The sequence below is a fragment of the Ixodes scapularis genome, unplaced genomic scaffold (assembly GCF_016920785.2).
Source record: "Ixodes scapularis isolate PalLabHiFi unplaced genomic scaffold, ASM1692078v2 PGA_scaffold2__306_contigs__length_199485367, whole genome shotgun sequence".
Taxonomy (NCBI): domain Eukaryota; kingdom Metazoa; phylum Arthropoda; class Arachnida; order Ixodida; family Ixodidae; genus Ixodes; species Ixodes scapularis.
The window spans coordinates 76,022,779-76,041,976 of record NW_024609857.1 but is presented as its reverse complement, the minus strand read 5'-3'; the positions used below and the strand labels follow the sequence as shown (position 1 = coordinate 76,041,976).

General features: G+C 46.0%; 1 protein-coding gene across 1 annotated transcript; it reads left to right on the top strand.

The window, feature by feature from the left end:
* The first annotated feature begins 956 nt into the window (after nt 1-956).
* On the top strand, nt 957-18,485 carry LOC8050540 (28S ribosomal protein S31, mitochondrial). Its single transcript, XM_029995615.3, is given in 9 exon segments — nt 957-1,004; nt 1,154-1,331; nt 6,079-6,176; nt 9,406-9,576; nt 10,800-11,000; nt 13,076-13,146; nt 14,698-14,844; nt 17,432-17,703; nt 17,705-18,485. Coding segments are annotated over 9 exon segments (1,212 nt in total). The 5' UTR covers nt 957-963; the 3' UTR covers nt 17,738-18,485.
* Nucleotides 18,486-19,198: the final 713 nt, after the last annotated feature.

The following is a 19,198-nucleotide window of genomic DNA, read 5'->3' as shown; positions in this document are numbered from 1 at the left end:
CCACATGATAAATGAATCTTGTAAACCACGCCCTCGCTACACTCCACATACCTGGTCTTATGTTTTTTCTGACGGACATCGACGCGTGTCTCCCCTCGCCCCACTTTTCCACACAATCTGGCCCGTTTCTGAGGAGCTGAGAGTAATACGGGAACCCCATGTTTTTGCCCCACTCTCTTTATATTGTACGGCTCACCTTATGAACTTAAGGTATTACAACTGGCCTACGCCTTGGCTTCTCTCCTAAAACACCATATCCTCCCCGAAGTTTCTTTATCAGACCCTCTGCCACCCCCACAAGAAGCGTAGGTGGAAAGCCTCCTTCCTCTAGCTTCAATACCTGCAACCTAAAGCTGTCTTCTATCTTATGTGGGCAAGACTTCGTTAAGCCAGCCCTCAGGCATGCAGAGGCAATGCCCCTCTGAATTACTTTTGAGTGATTAGAATCAAATGGTAAATATTGGTAAAGGCTAGTCATAAAAAGTTTAAACGATATTGTGCCCAACGTGACCGCAGATCTCTCTGGTGATTGATGCGCGTGACATGTCCCGTGCGAAATGGAAATGAGAAAGAGGCGAGGCGTCAAGCGAGCATGGCTTGTGGAGGCTACGCGCCTGACGTCATGCCCTCTCCTACCCTTCTATCCTCCTTGGATGCATAGGCCATCCTAGGGCATAAATTATTAGGGTATTATTAAAACTTTTAAACTCGTTTTTTTTTTCTTTCTGTGGAAATTTTTATTTGATAATGAAGCAAATTGATGTTGGGACCGCCAGTGAGAACAATAGAAGCCTCGCAGTACAAACATCTTTTTTCTGCGAACATAATCTTTTATAATAAGAACTAAATATTATATATTCTTACTTAAATGATTACAATATTTTAAATGTTAATCTAGCTTTTAAGAGCGACCAGCTACCAAACGCCAACCCGACCCAAACGCTGCGAACCTATTGTCTCAACATGGCGACGTCCATGTGCGCTCACATTGCTTCGGCTCAGAGGTATTAAACACGGTTATAAATATGCCTCCCTTTTATATATTTAAATATTTCTGCAGCATAGAGCTTGTTTCGCTCGATTACACATCGAGGCTCTGAGTATCCGCGTTCATAATTGTCTAATACAGTTGGCTCGCGACATGTTGTTTCAGGGCGATGCTGGGCGTTCTGCGGTGCACGCTGCGTGCCAGGTGCGCCTACAAGGCGCTGCCGAGGCACTGCTCGTCGTCTTCCAAGACTCCCGATGAGCCCGACCAGACAGTCAAGGAACCTGATCAAGCTAAAAAAGCGGCCATGGATAAGCTGTCCGCTTTACTTACTGACATGAAGGTGGGCATTGGCTCGACATCTCCCCGCTGTTCGTGTTGTTTTGCCGGTGTGGCATCAAAAAAGAAAATTATCCGCCAGGAAAACATGGTTCGTTTTCGAACGTAGCACATATAAAACTTCAAGAAATAGTAATGTTCACAGAGCCACTGTACTGTAGAAAGGCAGCAACCCGTGCCATGGCGGTCCGCGTTGCCGCTCTGTTATTCGCCTCGATATTCGATCGACACGGCTCATATGGTGAAAAGCAGAACTATGCTTTGTTTTACTTTTACTTGGAGCAAAACGAATGCTACGCACGCAAGGCCGAAGCCATGGGAGGCGACAATGCAGCGCTCACCTACTGGAGTCAATTGCTAGGAGCTCGTGCTCAGCACCCTTGCCCGTGCTCTGTGCCGTTAGTGTGGGTGCCTTGTCTCCACCCGCATTGTGGACAGATGGAATCAACACGTGCCTCATAGAGAACCATGGATGAACAAAAGCACACTTCCACACAATTCAATCTGGGTCTCGAGGCCAATACTCTGACATTGTGCGCAGCGAACGCAGCGTAGCACAGAACGCACGCTTTTCATTGGCCGGCGAGCAGGAACTCAATATCTGAGACCAATCACCATCTGTATGCTCTGCGCAATGCCGCGTCTGCTAGTTGTACGTCTGAGGATAACAGCCTTTAGAGAGCCTTCATACCTTACCGCGTCTATACTCCGTTCACCCTATAAACTGAGACCAGAGTGGGAGCTATGTGCCCGCCGAACCAATCAGCCGCCCCCTTCAATTACTTGACCCGGCTCCCTGGATGTGGTTATGGGCGATAGCGTGTTGACATGACAAAAGAGAGGCGTATGACTGGGCCAATGAGGGTGTAGCTTCCACCAGTCTCAGCATAGGGGTGAACGGAATACAGTGATGGTGATTATGTGATGTAAGCAGGTTACAACACACAATCTGTTGGCGTAGGCTACTGCAGTCACAAGCACTGTTACATGAATAGGTCATATAGGAAAAGGGCGAGCCAGCTGCGTCGCGGCGGTTGCCTATTGTTTGCCGCCACCTAGCGGTGGCCGGCGCAGAATCACCGGGAAGCCATGGCAATGAACAGCACAGCGGACAGTGTCACCATTGTGATTACGACAGGGTTTAAGGCGGTTACAAATCTGGAAAGCTTCTGTGGTGCCAATATGACAAAGGAAAAACTCCGTCACGAATCTGGCCATGTGTACGAAGTGAAGGAGGTCCGTTTTGACGGACAAGTGGATGTCACAGTGCACTGTACTCCGCAGACGAAATTGAGTGCACCCACAAAATATGTTGAGCTTCGCGTAAGTACATAAGAGAGTTTTCTTAGTTGGGATTGAGTGGACTGCACTAATAATGTAGGTTTATTGCTTTCTGAATCAGCTTGACAACAACCAGGCGATTGTTTTCGTGCCATTCCGCAATTTCCAGCACTACTTTCTTTCTGTAGGCTGACAAACTCATCCAAGAGTGGGTTGCAGCTTCGGTGGGCAATCTCGTTCCACTTCTCGTTCCCGGTGAAGTGTTGTCTGCACATTTTGGAGTTAGTTCTAGGTGTTCATGTTGTTCCATTGTTGCTAGAACAAGCTAATTATATTATTTTTCAGCAGCTTAAAGAAAAGCGCAAACTGCAAGGTGAAGCGCCACTTACTTGCATCGACGCACAAGTCCTACCCAGGTCGTGTGGCGCTCTGCCATGTACGGCTTCGAAAGGAAGCCATAAAACTTTGTGCCATGCTCATCTTTGTACACATCGCGACACTGTTAGCGCGAACATGACATCGGCACATTTTCGCAATTTACTTCTAAATAGTATTAGCGAGCATGAAATGTTATCGCTTACATTATAGAACTAAATGAGCTCTTTCCGTAGCAATAATAACTTGGATGACATCTCCTGGTTTCAAAAAGAAAAATTGGAAAAACCGGCAATCGCTTGTTTGCGCTAGCAGTGTCACGCTCTGTACATACTGTTGCAGCCGCCTATGCAGCAATTGTTGTGGCTTTTTTGGTGCGGCATAGCCATCTCAGAAACTACAGCGCTTACCCGCTACTGCAGCTACAACGCAGAGCCAACGCAGAAGCTGACCCGTTTGCCGCTAGGGTGCCCTCGTCGGAGCTTGAGCTACATCCGCCCTGCTCCTATGCAAGAACATTTCAGAGGTTAAAAAGAATGTATGATAAATAAATGATTTTGCATAGACAGCCATTGCAGCGAACATGGTTTGTAATGAATACAATAAATGAAGTTGGCATTATCACAATCTAAACCCTGAGAAAAGGAGAAATAAAATTGTGGACGACACAAAATCTCAAACACAGCGGAGGTTATTTGGAAGGGAACAGCAATTTATAGCCGTTCGCAGAGACAAGAGGAAAGACAAAAAGACATGCCACTGCAAAGTTGGCGAAACTGAGCCTTGAAGTTGGCATTGCTGAGCCGATTTCTGGGAATTATTGTTTCGAACTCTTCATCTCAGAACCTTTCGTTTATAAAATCTGTGTAAACAAGACAGTTATTTTAGGGCATCTCTGTGATTGCCTGAGAGCTTGTTGCCACATTGCTTGTAGGATGCATGTCTGCTTAACCCCTTGACTACTAATAGCAAGTGTCAGTTGTGCCACCCTTTACGGACCATGACGCCCAATCACGAGTGTGACTCGTGTTTCGGTTTCGGTGCTTGTTAAGCGCGCTCTCCAACAGATGGCAGCACCACCCATTGTTCTTTGCTTTTTTGTGTTGCTGTTCAACAGAGAAAAAGCGCTCCATACAGCCAAGAAAAAAAAAAGTGCGCTGGGTAAGCATTTGCGCCAAAACAGCATGGCTTCGGCGCGGAGTTCCACCCGACGAAGAGATCCAAAAACTTCTTTTTGGAAGTGATGAATGCTTAGGCATATCTGACGACGAAGAACCCGACACGGGCATGCATTGTATGCGGAGCCAACAAGAAATAGAGTGAAACAACATCAGAATGTGGACAGTGCAAGGTTGCTCTCCACCTTCCTGAATATTTTCAATGCTCTCACGCTGTGAAGAACTACTGAAGAGGACCAGAAGTACTAATTTCAAGCAAGATGCCACACCTGGAAATCAAGCTTATTTTAATGCAAATTGCTTGTTTAAAATAAAGTTTTGCTGTATATTCCTTCAAGAAAATAATGAGTAGGCAAGGGGTTAAAGGGCAACTACTGGTATTGCTTTAGTGACACGAAATATGACCACAGCCGAGATCTTACATCAAAGTGAAGCCGGATACTCCACTAAAACCGATTTTAAAGATGCAACCAGCTGCTCTTTAGCAGGCAGCAAGCAGGTCAGCTTTTAGCCAAGGAACACTGGCGCAGCGCTTTTGTGACATCACTTCGCGGTGGAGCTGCGGCTGATTGGTTGTACCGCTGCAGCAAGGTGACGTCGCAAAAAAAAAATTCTACTTTGTAATTTAGGGACATTGCTTTAGCTGAAAACAATCGTAATCCCAAATTAAAAAAAAACATAAATTAGTGCACGGTGAAAGCGGCAAGTTCAATAGTGTATAATTAACACCATAGAAGTTTGCCATGACCTCATGTGCAGCGACAGTCTCATAAAGCTTGTGCTCAGGTGGGAACACAGCTACAGATACCCAGATCCCTAAAGGGCAACCCCGGCCAATATTTTTTAATTCGGGATTACGACTGTTTTCAGCTAAAACAGTGTCCTTAAACTAAAATTTTTTTTTTTCCAATATTGTAGTTTTATTAATATTGCGGCTCAAAGTTTGGTTTCGGGCGTCTACGGCAAAACCTAAACTATCTGCTAGAGGCATGGCAACACTGATCATCAGCCATATGACCGCAACGTGACGTCACAAGGGTGTTATGGTATGCGGTACAACCAATGAACCGCACCTCCACTGCGACATGACATCACAAGGGTGCTGCACCCGCAACCCACTTGCCGCCCGCTAAAAAGCAGCTGGTCGCATCTTTAAAATCGGTTTTAGTGGAGTATGCGGCTTCACTATGACATAATATTTCGGCTGTGGTCGAGGTTGAGAGAGCACGCTTACAGTGTCTCCACAACCGTGTCTGGTCACCTGGGCATTCTTTGCCGCGACTGTGGTTGCCTTCCCGACTTCCAACGGTGTGAGGTTGTTAAGCGTCATAGAGACCAGCTTACTCGGGAAATTCTAGAGGCTGTTGAGATAGCGAGGCTGGGTGCAGCATGTGTAAGCAGTCCTTCTGTGGCCCTATCAGGCAAAGAGATGAATTTTCTAGTTCCGTGACTGCTCGATTTTTGGCACATACTCTGTACGGCTGTGTCATGGCGCATTTCATTATTATTATTTTTTCACAGCGCTACGTCCGTGTCACTTCTTTGTCTGGTCCTCGTCTTTCCGCGCTGTTTTTAATTTCCGAAGTATGCACCAACTCGCCCAAGCCTCAACTTTAGCTGTGGTCATATTTGTGCCACTAAAACGATACCAGTCTTTCATTTTGGTTTCATTTTCAACTGGAGTTGCCCTTTAAAGACTGTCTCAACCTCGGGTTATTTGGTGAAAAACCGGCTCTTGTAAACGCAAGGTTGTAGGAAGTTTATTGGTATGCTATGCATGTTTGCTGACACATTGCTTCAATGGTCACTTGCGACAAAGGATTAAGCTGAAACGTTACAACTCCATGGTGCCTTCGTAACCTGTGTCATCTTTGTGCGACTTACTTTACCACTGACTTTCACCCTCTACTTTCATAGATTGAATCGGTGTCAAGCTCGGACCCCTCAAGTATTTCCTTCAAATTGGCCAAGCCAGGACGGCCAAAGAAGCCTGAATTGAGAGAAGCTGCCGCAAAGTGAGTTTCTGGGACGTTTACCAGCATTTTTTTTCCACGAATGCCGTGTCAAGCAAGCAAATCTTCTACGGTACAGCAGGTTTTTCAGAACACAGGCGAAAAAGGTGGAGTGACTTTAATAAATAACTATAATTTGTCCGTATAATTTTTCTTACATTGGAAAAACATTGACCATATTATTGCATAAAAGTATTTGTGGGGTCCAGGCACGTAGCCAGGATTCTGTTTCAAGGGGAGGGGAAAGGGGGGGGGGGGGCGGGCCGCTCATGACGAAATGCTGTATGAGGGGGAGGGGAGGCCCCAGCAAAATGGAAGATTTCAAGTGGGGGGGGGGGGGGGGCCCCCCCCCTGGCTACGTGCCTGGCGGGGTCACACAGAGTTTGAAGTTTCATTCAGTCTATGCCTTCAGTGTTGATGAGTTCCGGAGGTCAAGATTTGTGAGCTTTTGTTTCTCACCCATAGATTTATGTCCTTTTGTTTTCAGAAACTGTCACTGGTAAGGCAGGGTTCTACGGGTTGTAATCCTGGTTTCGTGAAAAGTCTAGCTCTCCCTAGCATACTGCCAAATTCGGAGAAACCAAATCCGGGAGAATTCCTAAGCTGGGGGAGGGGATGGCGGTTTTTTAAAATGAAATAGTATTGATTACAAATTCACATGAAGACAACTTCATTACACTTACATTGCCCTGCTCATGCTACCGAGATACAGCCGGGCCTCGCTATCATTGCAGCCTTTTGTTGCGACAGCAAAAACTGCTTGTTTAAGCGGGGAGGAGGATACGCGTTTTCTGGGAGATTTTTTTGTCAATCAAACAACCGTACGAATTAGTCAAAATTGTGGAGTCTCCCAAGTCATGCAGGAGACTTGGCAGGTATGCCATAATGATCCCAGCTGGTAGCTTGGGAGGCCAGAATCCGGGAACAGAAGCTGCAGTCATTTCTTTAACGCTTCATCTTACACCCTGGCATCAATTACACTCCCCATCGAGCTCATAGGTAGGACCCCTTGTTTTCGGTAAATACCGATAAACCTCTATAAATAACCCACAAAGTGGTTTTCTCAGAATCGGGGGGAAAACTGAAAAACCCCAAACTGGAGCTATCTCCAATAGGAAACTCCATGGGCTTGGGGGTAGAAAATGTTTTCTGCGGCTTTTTGTTTTTAGCCTGAACACAACCCATACTAACTGTTCGTAAGGTTGCTTCTTTCTTTGAACCACATCCCTTGCACCATCTCCTTTTGTTCTCGGTATTAGGATGACGTTGCTTAAGGATATTTGGGTCACAGGGGTAAGTTCCGTGGACCTTGGAAAAAAAGAGGACACGTGGGGTTGGGGGGGGATCATTTGGGGTCACAAGTTTATAAATATGCAGTTGTTTTATAACATAAGCCCCAATAAACACTGATTTCTTGCCTGGCACTGAAAATGAGCACAGAAAAACGCTGTTTCCAAAAAAAATAATACACTTGAAAACACAGAACCCGACTCATAGGTAGGATTCCGTATTTTCGGAGTTTATCTTGATAAAATCCGGAGGGTACTTTTTAAACTTCATTTCGTGTGCAGCATTCGGAGTCTTTCCGAGTTTATTTTTGTTAGTCTTCCAATTTTAGGAAATTCGGAGTTTAATATAGCTGTGTTCCCAATTGTTCAGGATTTAAAACAAAAAGAAAAATATTCGGACATACAAAAGCGCACCAAATTTATAAAAACTCACTTGTATCAAATAATATTTCTCCAGCTGGATTCGGCGTTGGCACCCTCGCCATTGGTATGACGCTGTCCTAAATTAAACTTACTATACTTCAAAAAAATTGTTGCTTCAATAGATGTTGATAATTTAAAATCAAGAAACTCCTTGACAGTCGCTTGGAAAGTAATTTCCTTCCCATTCCATTCCACCACTCCAACTGCTGCGTGGAGTGGAGTGCTGAAGTGATTTCAGCTGCCCCCTACCTCTCCAATGAAATGTATGAGTTTATAGCTTTCTGTCTTATAAAACAGAACCTCTTGTTAAATAATTATTGCAAAAAGAAGAAGATGTAACGAGAAAATATATAGACGACGAGGAGAACGGAGGAATCGATGGTGACTCCGGCAGCAACTGGAACGAACATGTAAATATTGTACATAAACCCTTCCTTCTTAACGAACTCGCTACATTTAATCCTCTTAACGAAGAAACGTAACACCTCTCCGCCCTCTAGGAAGCCAAAATTGTAGGGTGCAAACGTGAAACTGGAACAGTGACTTTTGTCATGGCGCAGAAGGACAATGACCCATCCTGAACAAACCTCTGAGGAGATAAACGGTGTACACCATTTTGTCAACGATTTGAGATTTGAAAGGAAACTGGAGTGGCCTCTACGCAAGATCACTGACTAACCCTGTACCAAACCTATTTGTAGATTAGACTTTTCCCTTTCGTTTCTTTGAAACAAAGTGACCTCGAAATTCAGAGTTTATATAATAAATCCGAATTCACGAAAATTTGACCGGCAGGTATTTTTCTGAGTTTTTCGTTTGTACGAAAACACGGAACCCTGCTCATAAGTAATGCTCGACATCTACTTCTGGCGGATTGTATACAAATACTTGTCAAGCCTTGCAGAACCATCCCCGCACGACACTTCACGTTAAAGTCTCCAGGACCGTTGTGCTGGAGAATGCGGGTATTTTTCCTGACGGTTAAACCAGCTGCAAGAGGGATTTTGAGATCATGTGACGAGCTCCATGGGGACAAGAAATCACAGGCACCTAGCATCCCAGGAAAATGGCTGCCATAAGTCCGTTCTTGCCTTAATTATTCGAGTCCGATTTTGTGTGCCAAAGGAACGTGAACAGGCTTCAAATGTAAGTGAAATGAATCGCATTTGTATACTTTATAAGTGGCATGAAAATTTATTTCTGGGAAGGTCACGTTAATCGAGATATAAAGAAAATGACAGGCAAGGCTTACATCTGTTGAGCAGGAATGGCTGAAAGGCCAGGTACTTTTTTCACCAGCAAACCGGCCCAGGCGTGTCATACTACGCTACAGCAAAGACATAAGCAGTCAATCGTCCTTATCTCGGCCCACTGGCCGCCTTTTAGTCAAACATTTCCGACTCAACACATTTGACCTTTAATGGACACCAAGTCCAAACAGCCCTAGGCTGTCTTGTCTGAGCTGTGTGATCTCTTATGCCGTCTTAGATGCCTCTTGACGAGCAACGTGTGCTGTCCAGGACCAAAGGGCTCGAGCAGCAGATGGTGGAGGCGGTCAAGGAGGTGGCTGCCAGTCTGGGTGGAGACCAGGAGCAGACAGAGTCCGAACTCCTCTCCAAGCTAAGGCTACACAAGGAGGAAAAGGATGCAGGAGGGGACCTCGCCGACGACAAGAGCAAGGCACACCTGGGGTGAGATCTCCCGTTTTCTTTTAACATTGGAGGCTCGGGAAAGAAACCTCTTGCGTCGGTTGCGTGCACACTTTTACTCGGGTCACTTGAAGGCAGGGTCATTGTTCGGCTGATATTTGAGGCTAGTTGATGACTAAATTAAAAAGTGTGTGTTTAACTGTTAGTCAGGTGTACATAATGGGAGCTTGCAAGCACGCCAATCCATATGAAATTGCATTTCATATCCAATTCGCAACATATTCTTACAGCAATGCAAACAATGCAGACTGCACATTGGAATGAACAAAGCAGTAGTGTGTGCTGCTAGTATATCTTAAGCCAAGCCACAAAATTCGTGTGCCATTGCCTTGTGTGGCATATCAATTAGTCACTTGAGGGGGGTGTTCACTACATGTTGCCGATGCCGTATCTTTAAATCGTTCAAAGCGAGGCTTTTTTTTGTTGTTTCAACAAAATTGCATTCATTTATGATGAACATGACGCCATAGTCTTCCCTCGTCTTTGCATAATTCCTTGTGGTGCAACAATTATTCCTCGTTTAAAGTATTTCTTGGCATATTTCTTAAACATACATAATATACTATGTTGTGTAAATATGGTTCCCAAAATGCACTTTTGTTTTTATTGTTCCCTTTTTTGTTTTGCTCGATGCTGTTTTTCCTTGTGTTGACAAATGCGGTTGGGTTGATTGTACTGTTTCTTAAAGCCCGGTTCCATGAGACCTTTTATGAGAAGGAGTAGCATCTGTCAATTAAGTATAAAAATAAAATTGGTCAGGTTTAAACACCTAATGTCACAGTATAGCTTTGTTTTTCTTCGGACGACACGAGGAGTGGCATGCATACCTACCAAGACTGTTCCTCTGTCGGTGGCACCACACCTGAAGTTCATACAAGAACAAAGCATAGACAGACCTCAGACCTTTAGTGCTGGTAGGCCTATCGCCAGCTAAGCCTGCTTACAGTCAGACAGTTGCTATAGCAGTCAAGGTCCGCACAACACGTCGAAGCGGAACACACTCGTAATGTAGTCGAGCACACTCAAATGCACATGTCTGAACCGACCTTTAGTGTCACGCAGAAGAGCATCCTACTTCTCGCAGACAGAAGGCAGAACTCCGTCTTCCTCCCTGTCCAATATTCCGTTCCATTTTCGTAGCAGCCCCATTGTTGCAGCCTTTATCTCAAGGTTGTAACGTTAACTCTATGGTCTTGCCCTTCCAGCGACCTCTTTGTGGGCATGAAGGTGGACCGGCGGAGCGGACGAAAGAGCGGCCAGCGTCCTACTGGCATGACCCGGCGCGGTGTCGCCGAGGACGGAGCCGCATTCGGGACTCCGGTCTTGCCGGGAACCATCGACGCCCTCGCTCAGGCCGTCGGCAGGGACGAGAGGGGGTCGCGCAAGAGGGTCATCCCCACTGAGGGGTCAGTGCAAGCCCTTGCCCTTTTTGAAGTTCCCCTTTCTGGCCAGCAGGCATTTCGTATTTTCCCACGCAGAGACTGCTTGCAAAAGAAGTTGCCCCGTTGCACTCGGGATGACCATTGCGTCTTCTCGGCCGCGGCTATAATTGGCGTCGACTATTTACTGCTACCTACATTGTCGAGGCCAGTGTAGCTTCCATGCTGCTGCACCCCCGCGCTGCTGCAAGAGCACTTGGCTTCGTCTTGCGTCCCTTTCGCACACGCTTTTGCAACTAGCTTCGACGGAGTTGGAGCGCCGCGAAGGCTCCGCTAGCCTCGACAACGTGGCATAAATAGTCGATGCCTAGTATAGTCGTTGCAGGTGTCCTGCTTTTATAACGCTAGGAACTGTTTGTGTTGAAAGGTCAAAGCTAGAGTTGCGTGCAGCTTTGTGGCACTTGGAACAAACGTTGCAATTGCTCTACTACACTCCCTGCTTACCGTAACATCCCAAGTCGTCGTCCACCCCCTGTGGCCTGAAATTCCTTAAAAATGTGGGGTGGGCCATGTCTCGGTGGGCAAGTGCAAAAAGTTTTGAAAAAGCTAAAAGCCCATTTTTCTGTACATATATAGTGTGGCTATACGAGAGATACATTAAACTTAAAACTCAAATTAGTTTCATTGTTTTGTGCAAGAAATGCTCACGGAAGAAGGTTTTACTATCGCAAAGTCCGTTCCGTGCATATGCGCGATGAACACCGCCGATCGGCACACAGCACAAACGTTTGTTCTGTGAACATTTCTAACACCGCTATGTTGCCTTCGTTAGTTAAGAAAATAAAAAAGAGAGTCAACAAGAAAATGGAAAAAACAACCAGGCACAGCGAGCGGGCAGGCGCAAGAAGCGAAGAAGAGCGATGCTGGAAAGCCGGAGAGCGTGTTGGCAAATACTTTGGCGTCGGGCCAAGTTGGGCTCGTTATCAATCACAGGGAAGGCTTTTGTGGAACTTTGTCTGGTGCATACACGCATTCATCTGTGCACGGCGTACTATCAACGCGGGTCGAGGCGCCGTTGCTGCGTGGCGTGGACGGCACAATGAACACTGAGCTCGAAATGGGACCTCTACAAATGTCTGTTTGTGGTGTTCCAGCAACTCTTTACTTACTCGTTGACTTTGTCTTAAACACTGCAGAACCTTATCAACCACGGTCGCGACAATCCGGGAGAAGGAGCGGGTTCGTGCTGACCTTATTTCGGTGGAAACGGACTTTGTCCTTACATCTTTGAGTTTACACTCTGCAGTTACATTCCAGCCTCCAGAATATGGGGCGTTCGCTGACCTCGCGATCCCTGAACTGCAACCACATTATTCGGGTAGGATGACTGTTTGCAGATCGTAGAGTTTGTGTTGGGGTATTTGTAGGGGTGGGCGATCATTCTGCGGTTTCTTGGAAATCGATATTCACCCAAAAAGGGGGGTGGGCGATGGCTCGAGATACTGCGGTAGTAACATCAAAGGCTGTTCAGAAGTTTTTAAAATTTCAAAGCCACAGCCGCTAGAACAAGGGTGGCCAAAACTGGGGCTCACAGGCTGCACATTACATTCTGACGTGAAGACCTTTCATTAATTGCAGCCGACAGGAAGCAGTAATATTTATCTCCCCTCTTGCCTAGTGGGAGCGCTAGGCCGAAGACAAGAGGTGCAGTTTGTTGCTCTAAGCATGGCTGGGCTGTTGAGGAAACGAAAGGGAGGATAATTACTTGTGCTCATACTTCAACATTTTTTGTGTCGATTTGAGGCCTGGAATATTTTTATAAAATATCTCGTTGCTTGTGCAACTCTGCTTTTTAACTTCCATTCTTCACCTCCAAAAAAAAAATCACACCTCTGTCCCTGGACCAAATTTCAACATTGAATATTCTAATTTCGAACGTTTTTTTTAAATTCACCTTGCCTATTTGTGCACTCGCTTATTTCTCTTTGTAGTGCTGATAGAAACGTGTCTGCTTATGTCTTTAAACCTTTTCACACTTCATCTAAGATTGGTGTGCGTATCTATCCTAAATGAATAAACAATTTTTCTTTTCTCGCATTTAGTTCCGAGGAAAAGATGGACCTTGGCTCTGGCGTGCGGCTCAACATCTTCTCCAACGAACGTCAGGAAAAAGGTTTGCGGGACTTTTCCTAAAAGCTGCAGTTTTATTTCTCCCTACCTTAAACACCGGTCCGAGGATTGGACAAATTAATGATATGCCACATACAAAATGCTTTTTCTAAGATGGTAAATAAATTTTAAGAAAAAGACACTGAAAATAGAAAACCGATTTCCTCAGAATAACGTTTTCCAGCGTGGCAGACATCAAGTAGAGAGTGTAAAGTGATAATTAGCAAATTAGTTACCCAATATCCGTTACTGAACTTTCTAAATATTAGCTTCAGCTGGCACATCCCAATTCGAAGTTTGTTCCGCATCATTCAATTATGCCGTAGCAGTTGCTAAAATTCCGACTAGATTATGCTCTGCCCCAGCCTCAGGCGAAGTTAGCTTGTCTAGTCTAAACCCATACCAAAGCCAACATAGAAAGAGTGCACAAAGCAGAGTATGGTGGGCCTTTCCTACGGTCATTTGACCCTTACCGGCTAATGGCGATTCAATGGCTTGCTGTGAAGGCTGTTGCTGATTTTGCGTCTTGTTTCAGTTTCTTGTCTCCTCACAGCTTAACTTTGCCAGAGAATAGTGCGGAGCAGAATTTTGTTGTTTGAATTCTCACAACTGGCACGAATTTTATAATTAAAGTGTGCCAGCTGAGGGGAATATTTAAAGTTCGTTGGCAGACTTTAGATAATTAATCTGCTAATTATCACTTTACACTCTCTACCAGACGTCCATCGCGGTGCATAACATGTTCCTAAAAATGTAATCATTGATTTTTTTTTCTTTAATTATTGCTTGCATTCCCTTGCCCTTCGGTGCAGAAGAGGGAGGGAACGCAAAGGTCTCCGTGCAGGCTTGCATGCTTTCGGCACTTAAGCCTTCGTAATGAGCGTGATCGGCAGCAGATACACTTCGAATAACCAGGTTAAAAATGTGTGCATTTTGGTCGGGGCCACGTTGAACTTCGATAAAAGCAATGATTTGAAAAAAGTGATTTCGTTATAATGAGGGATTACTGTACGTGTGTTCTGGAACATACCATTACATTGTCAGCAGGTGGTATATTTCAGCAGCACACCAGTTGCCTGGAAGGCGAGAATTGCGCCTCATTTCGGGTGAAGGTCAATTTATCTTCGTGTAAATCGTCTCCACCTTGAGGACATTGACTAAATAATTACATCCAATCACAGAGTTGGTGACAATAAAGGGAACATGGGCACTTGAAAAGCTTTGGGGGCACCCCGAAGCAGCCCTGTGCATCTAGGAACCCCTACTCTACTGTGCAAGTTCTCCAACTGGGTTTGTCAAAACGTTCCCCAAGCTCTCAAATTTCCTCGTCTGTCCCTGTCTCTAAGTGAAGTGTTTCTGCAGTTTAAGCGATACCTTAGCAGACCTGAGCCACTCACCGATCCATAACTATGCACCAAACACTCCCTAGTATTCTCATTAATGTTTGCAAGGTCCGCATTGCATTGGTGCCGAGACTGGGAGAAGTTCCCAGGTTGCCGCTTGAGGCAGATGGGGGCTCCTCGAGATCTCAAAGTTTGAGTTGGCTCCGTCGCAGATGCCCCCCGCCTGGAGACCTGGGAGAGGCTGCAGCAACGGGAGTTGCGGCTCCTGGCGACCCCTCCCCCGAGGAATGCCTATGAGGAGATGATCCTGTGGACCGAGCAGGGCAAGCTCTGGACCTTCCCCATCAACAACGAGGCCGGTGAGCTCTCTGGCGTCCAACGAGAATGGCGACCCTCGACAGTTCCATTGCCACGTTTCGAAAGGGGGCTCCATAGAGTGGTTCTGGAAAGGGAACTGGATTTCATCCACTTTTGAATGCAGCCTAGTAGTGCGGAACTCCTGCATCATCTGAGACTACGCGTTTCCAAGACGGCTGCGAGCCTCTGGTTTGCCATGCTGTCTGATAGTATGTAGTGATCCTTGAAGAGGAAAAGCATGTAAAGGTTACAGTGCATACTCGAGTTTTCCCTTCATATACAACTACAGTAGCCGACCAACTTTTCAGGATTCGAAAGAGGTCAGAAAAGTTAAAAATTGAACAGTCAGAAAGAATGGGTCTGAACAACAACCACCAGGTCACCGACGGTTTCGCGTTGATGTCCGAATAATAGAGCATGTCCGTATTTTCGTCCGAAAAATCGTTCGGCTATTGTATATGCTTTCACTTGAGCCGTGGCGGTACCATATGCAGTTGTGGATGGATAGATGGATGGTAATGGCTATACCCTTTTTAACGGGCGGCAGCTTGTGCCACCTAGCCTAACATTTCGTCATCCCGAAATGGGCTTGTTGGTTTGTAGCCGACTTATTTTTACAGCGGAGCTGTTAAGGGCTAGTTTCCCCAGGATCTGTTAAGGGCTAGTTTCCCCGCAGAGAAATGTCGACACAAAACTCTGGACAGCTACCGCCATCTATGAGCTACGGCGGCAGCCAGACAATCGGCTTGCCAGCCTTGCTCATAGATGATGACATTCCAGCCTTTCTACTGTGGCTTTCACCCGAGTGGAAAGGCTGAATTTCTCGAGGCGTCGTCCTTGAGGTCGTCCTAGACGTCGTCCCTAGGCTTCGTCCTTGAGGTCGTCCAAGAAGTCACCCTTGAGGTCGTCTGACCATAGTACAGCTTAGCTGGTCTTCCTTCTTCACCAGAGTGGAAAGGCTGACAGTTTTTAGTTCTAGCGCCGTTGTAGTACGAAGAATTGCAGGCGTCGTTATACCACATATTTTGTTACATCAAGGTTTCTGTTATTCAGGACCCAGTGAACCATTTCAAAATATACTAGTCTAGCCCCTGAAAACCAAAGCACCATGGTGGCACAGGAGCATCGCTACGCACTACCCGAGCAGGCAGTAGGGACCGCATATCCGCAAGCAATACATAAATGAAATCTTTGATTTTCAAAATTCAAAGTGCGCACGATTCTAAACGGTGCTTATGTTCTTTCTATTAGTGTTGATGGGGTACACTTGTATAGTATTGAAGATTTGTCGCAAAAACTTCTTCCTCAGATACTGATTGCCGTATAAATTTTTTGGGTTGCATCAAGTTGGGTAAACCAAGCCCATGCACAAGCCCACAAACTGAAAAACAAAAAAACTTATACGTGCTTGATCATGCTGACGAAGACTAGTAAGCACAGAATGTGTGATAGGCCTTCCAGAGAAGTGAAGGGCATCTAAAAAGTGCCGCCTACCAAAGGTTCACTCTAATTTCTGACACACGGTGTGGGATGGTGCAGCATGACAGGAAACGCGACGAAGTGCACAACCGCTCCTTTGTGTGCCGCACCAAAGACTGTTTTAGCGTGGCCTGACTACTGGCCCCGGATAGCTCGGTCGGCAAAGCTCTTGGCTCATAATCTCAAAGTGGCGAGTTCAAATTCTGCCAGGGGACCAAAGTCTTTCTGTATGGTTTCCTATGGGCATAATGTTTTTTGGTGTCAGTTTTTCGTTACAGCCGGCTGCTACAGCCGGCCTCTAGAGCTGGCCTCTACAGCCGGCTGTTACAGCCAGACGTTACAGAACTACATGAAAATTGGCTGATGAAATAAAAACAAATTGTTGCCGAAATCACTGCACAGATTCTTGTTCTGTGTTGCTGCAGGACTGCCGGGGAACATTACTAACATTGAGGCTTGACTGGCATGTTGTTCACGTAACGAACTCGTCTGTTGAATTGTCGGGGAATGCTGCTGAAAGGAGTCCCGTGAATCGGTCGTTCACGGCGCACTCGTCCGACCAGAACCCCAAGTGGTCACACATGCTGCACATGCTGCACGCCACGCCGCAGGAGAATACTTCTGGAACTACATCTTGGCCAGCAAATATTTGTATTTGCTTGTCGTTGCGCCATTTCGTTGCCGATGTTCGTCTTCCCCATTTCGAGTGGCGATCGCGTTGCAGCCAAAGTTGCCGGCCTTGGTCTGTTTCACTGGCCTTCTCGTTGCTTCTTGCCTCTCGAGCTTTACATAAACTCACCTCGCGTTGTTCCACAGTCTCCTCCACACGTCGCTGGCGCTCTTGCACCTCATTGGCATGATTGCAACATCTGAAAAAGCTCCTCTTCCGTGGAGTGTAAGCGCCACGGATCAAGCGGTCTCTTTGTAGCAGCCCACAGCAGCTTTGTTGGAGACAGACAAGACAGACATGAAAGTGCAGGGGGTTCACCAAGGAATCCTATCGAATTTAAAACGTGCCTACCTCGCACCCAAACTGGCAAGGGAAACAAACATTACGCCATCTCTGCAGATGCAGGTAATGTAGCCAAACTCTCTCTCCTGTCTTCCCAGGCCTGGAAGAGGAGGCCAAGGTGCCCTTCACGGACCACGTGTTCCTGGAGGGCCTGATCGAGGACTTTCCCCGCACCGGCCCCGTGCGCCACTTCATGGAGCTGGTGCTGGTCGGCCTGTCCAAGAACCCTTACATCTCGGTCCAGCGCAAGCGGGAGCACATTGACTGGTTCCGACAGTACTTCAGGGAGAAGCACGAGGTGCTCCGACTTGCCGGGGCCCTCCCCGGCGAGGGCCCTACACCGCCCCCTTTAACCGCCCCAGGGGATGAAGGGGGGGGCCCAGAGTACGGCGGCACACAACTGAGACGGGTGGCTTCCTTCCCACCGTGGCAATATTGAGAAAACAACTTAGCAGTTTGCACGTGGATGGATGCTTAAGGGGCACCAAACTCCCAAACATCTCTTCTTTTAGGTGCCTGGATCGCAAACACCTAAAAGTCGAAATCGCTCCCAACTAAAATTTTGTTTTGTGGCATAAATGTTGCCTTAAAAAGTTTTATTTTTGTTTGGAGAGCTTATTTTGTTTCTTAAAAAAGATGTTTGGGAGTTTAGTGTCCTTTTAGTGGGTTGATAGAAGATGAGGAAGAGAATGGCTACAGTAAAATCCCTAGCCAGCGTCCACTCAAAATTTTGAGATAATCATGTAAAACTGGGCGTTGGGCACTTCTTAGGTCAACATGTCCTTTGTGTATTTTCCAAATGTTACAAAATTGAGGGGTGGGCACTTATTGTGAGATAGGTGGATGCTTGGTACTTTACGGTAGTCTTCTGGGTTCCTCAAGATAAAATCAGCCTTTATCGTGTGTGGAAGCTTGGCAGATAAATCATGTAAAAAAGTAAGAAGCAATACACTGAAACGAACGAAAGGGAAATGGTGTATAATTTAAGGGAAAGGTACTCCAGTTCGTTTTTTTTTTTTTTAGCTGTCCATGTCAGAATCGTCAAAAAGGCAGCATTACATTGACCTGTGCCAGCACTTAGTATGTCAGCTCCGTACCACCTGTACATAGACGGTATGAGGAAAGAAATCATAATAAACGTTCAAAATTTTATCGGATGCCTGGTTAATATTTTTTTTCCACTGGACTGGCAAATATGTTTGCCACACATTTATCGGTGTTTTTCCAGGAATCCTCCCGAGTACATTTTTCCAATGGCAGGGCTTATAAAGCTATATAGATAGCTAGCATATTTGAAATTTTTTTTTAATGCGGATGCAAAAATCAATATTGGAGAGTGAACTTGCCATAAGCGAGACGCGAATGTGAGTCAAAGCCTTCGGACTGGCAGCTTTGAAACCAGCTGCAAAATGTATTGCTTTTGTGTGCTTCATGTTTGTGGCCCACAGATACGACAAATGGAGCCCGGAGAATGACGTTCACACCGAAATTCACGCCAATTTCCTGAACTTTATGGTTATACCATGGTGCATGTTGGGGAGTAAAATTTTTTAAGCTTTTAATCTATTGGGAGTTTGTATTATATATGCTGGCAAATTTTGTGTGATAATCAATTGCAAACTGCCTTCTCAAAATCGTCAGCATGGGACTGGGGCCTTCAGTACTACCCTATTTTCCGGGCTATAGTCCGCACCTAGTGTAGTCCCCAGGGGTAAATTCAGGGTCAAAAATTAAAGTTTCTCCTTAGATAATCCGCACCTGGTGCTTAGTTGACACGAAAATCTTCTCGTACACGGCACACCTCGACAAATGTCTGCTTTTTTTGGGTCGCAAAGAAGCTTGTATTATACGTACATGAATCATCA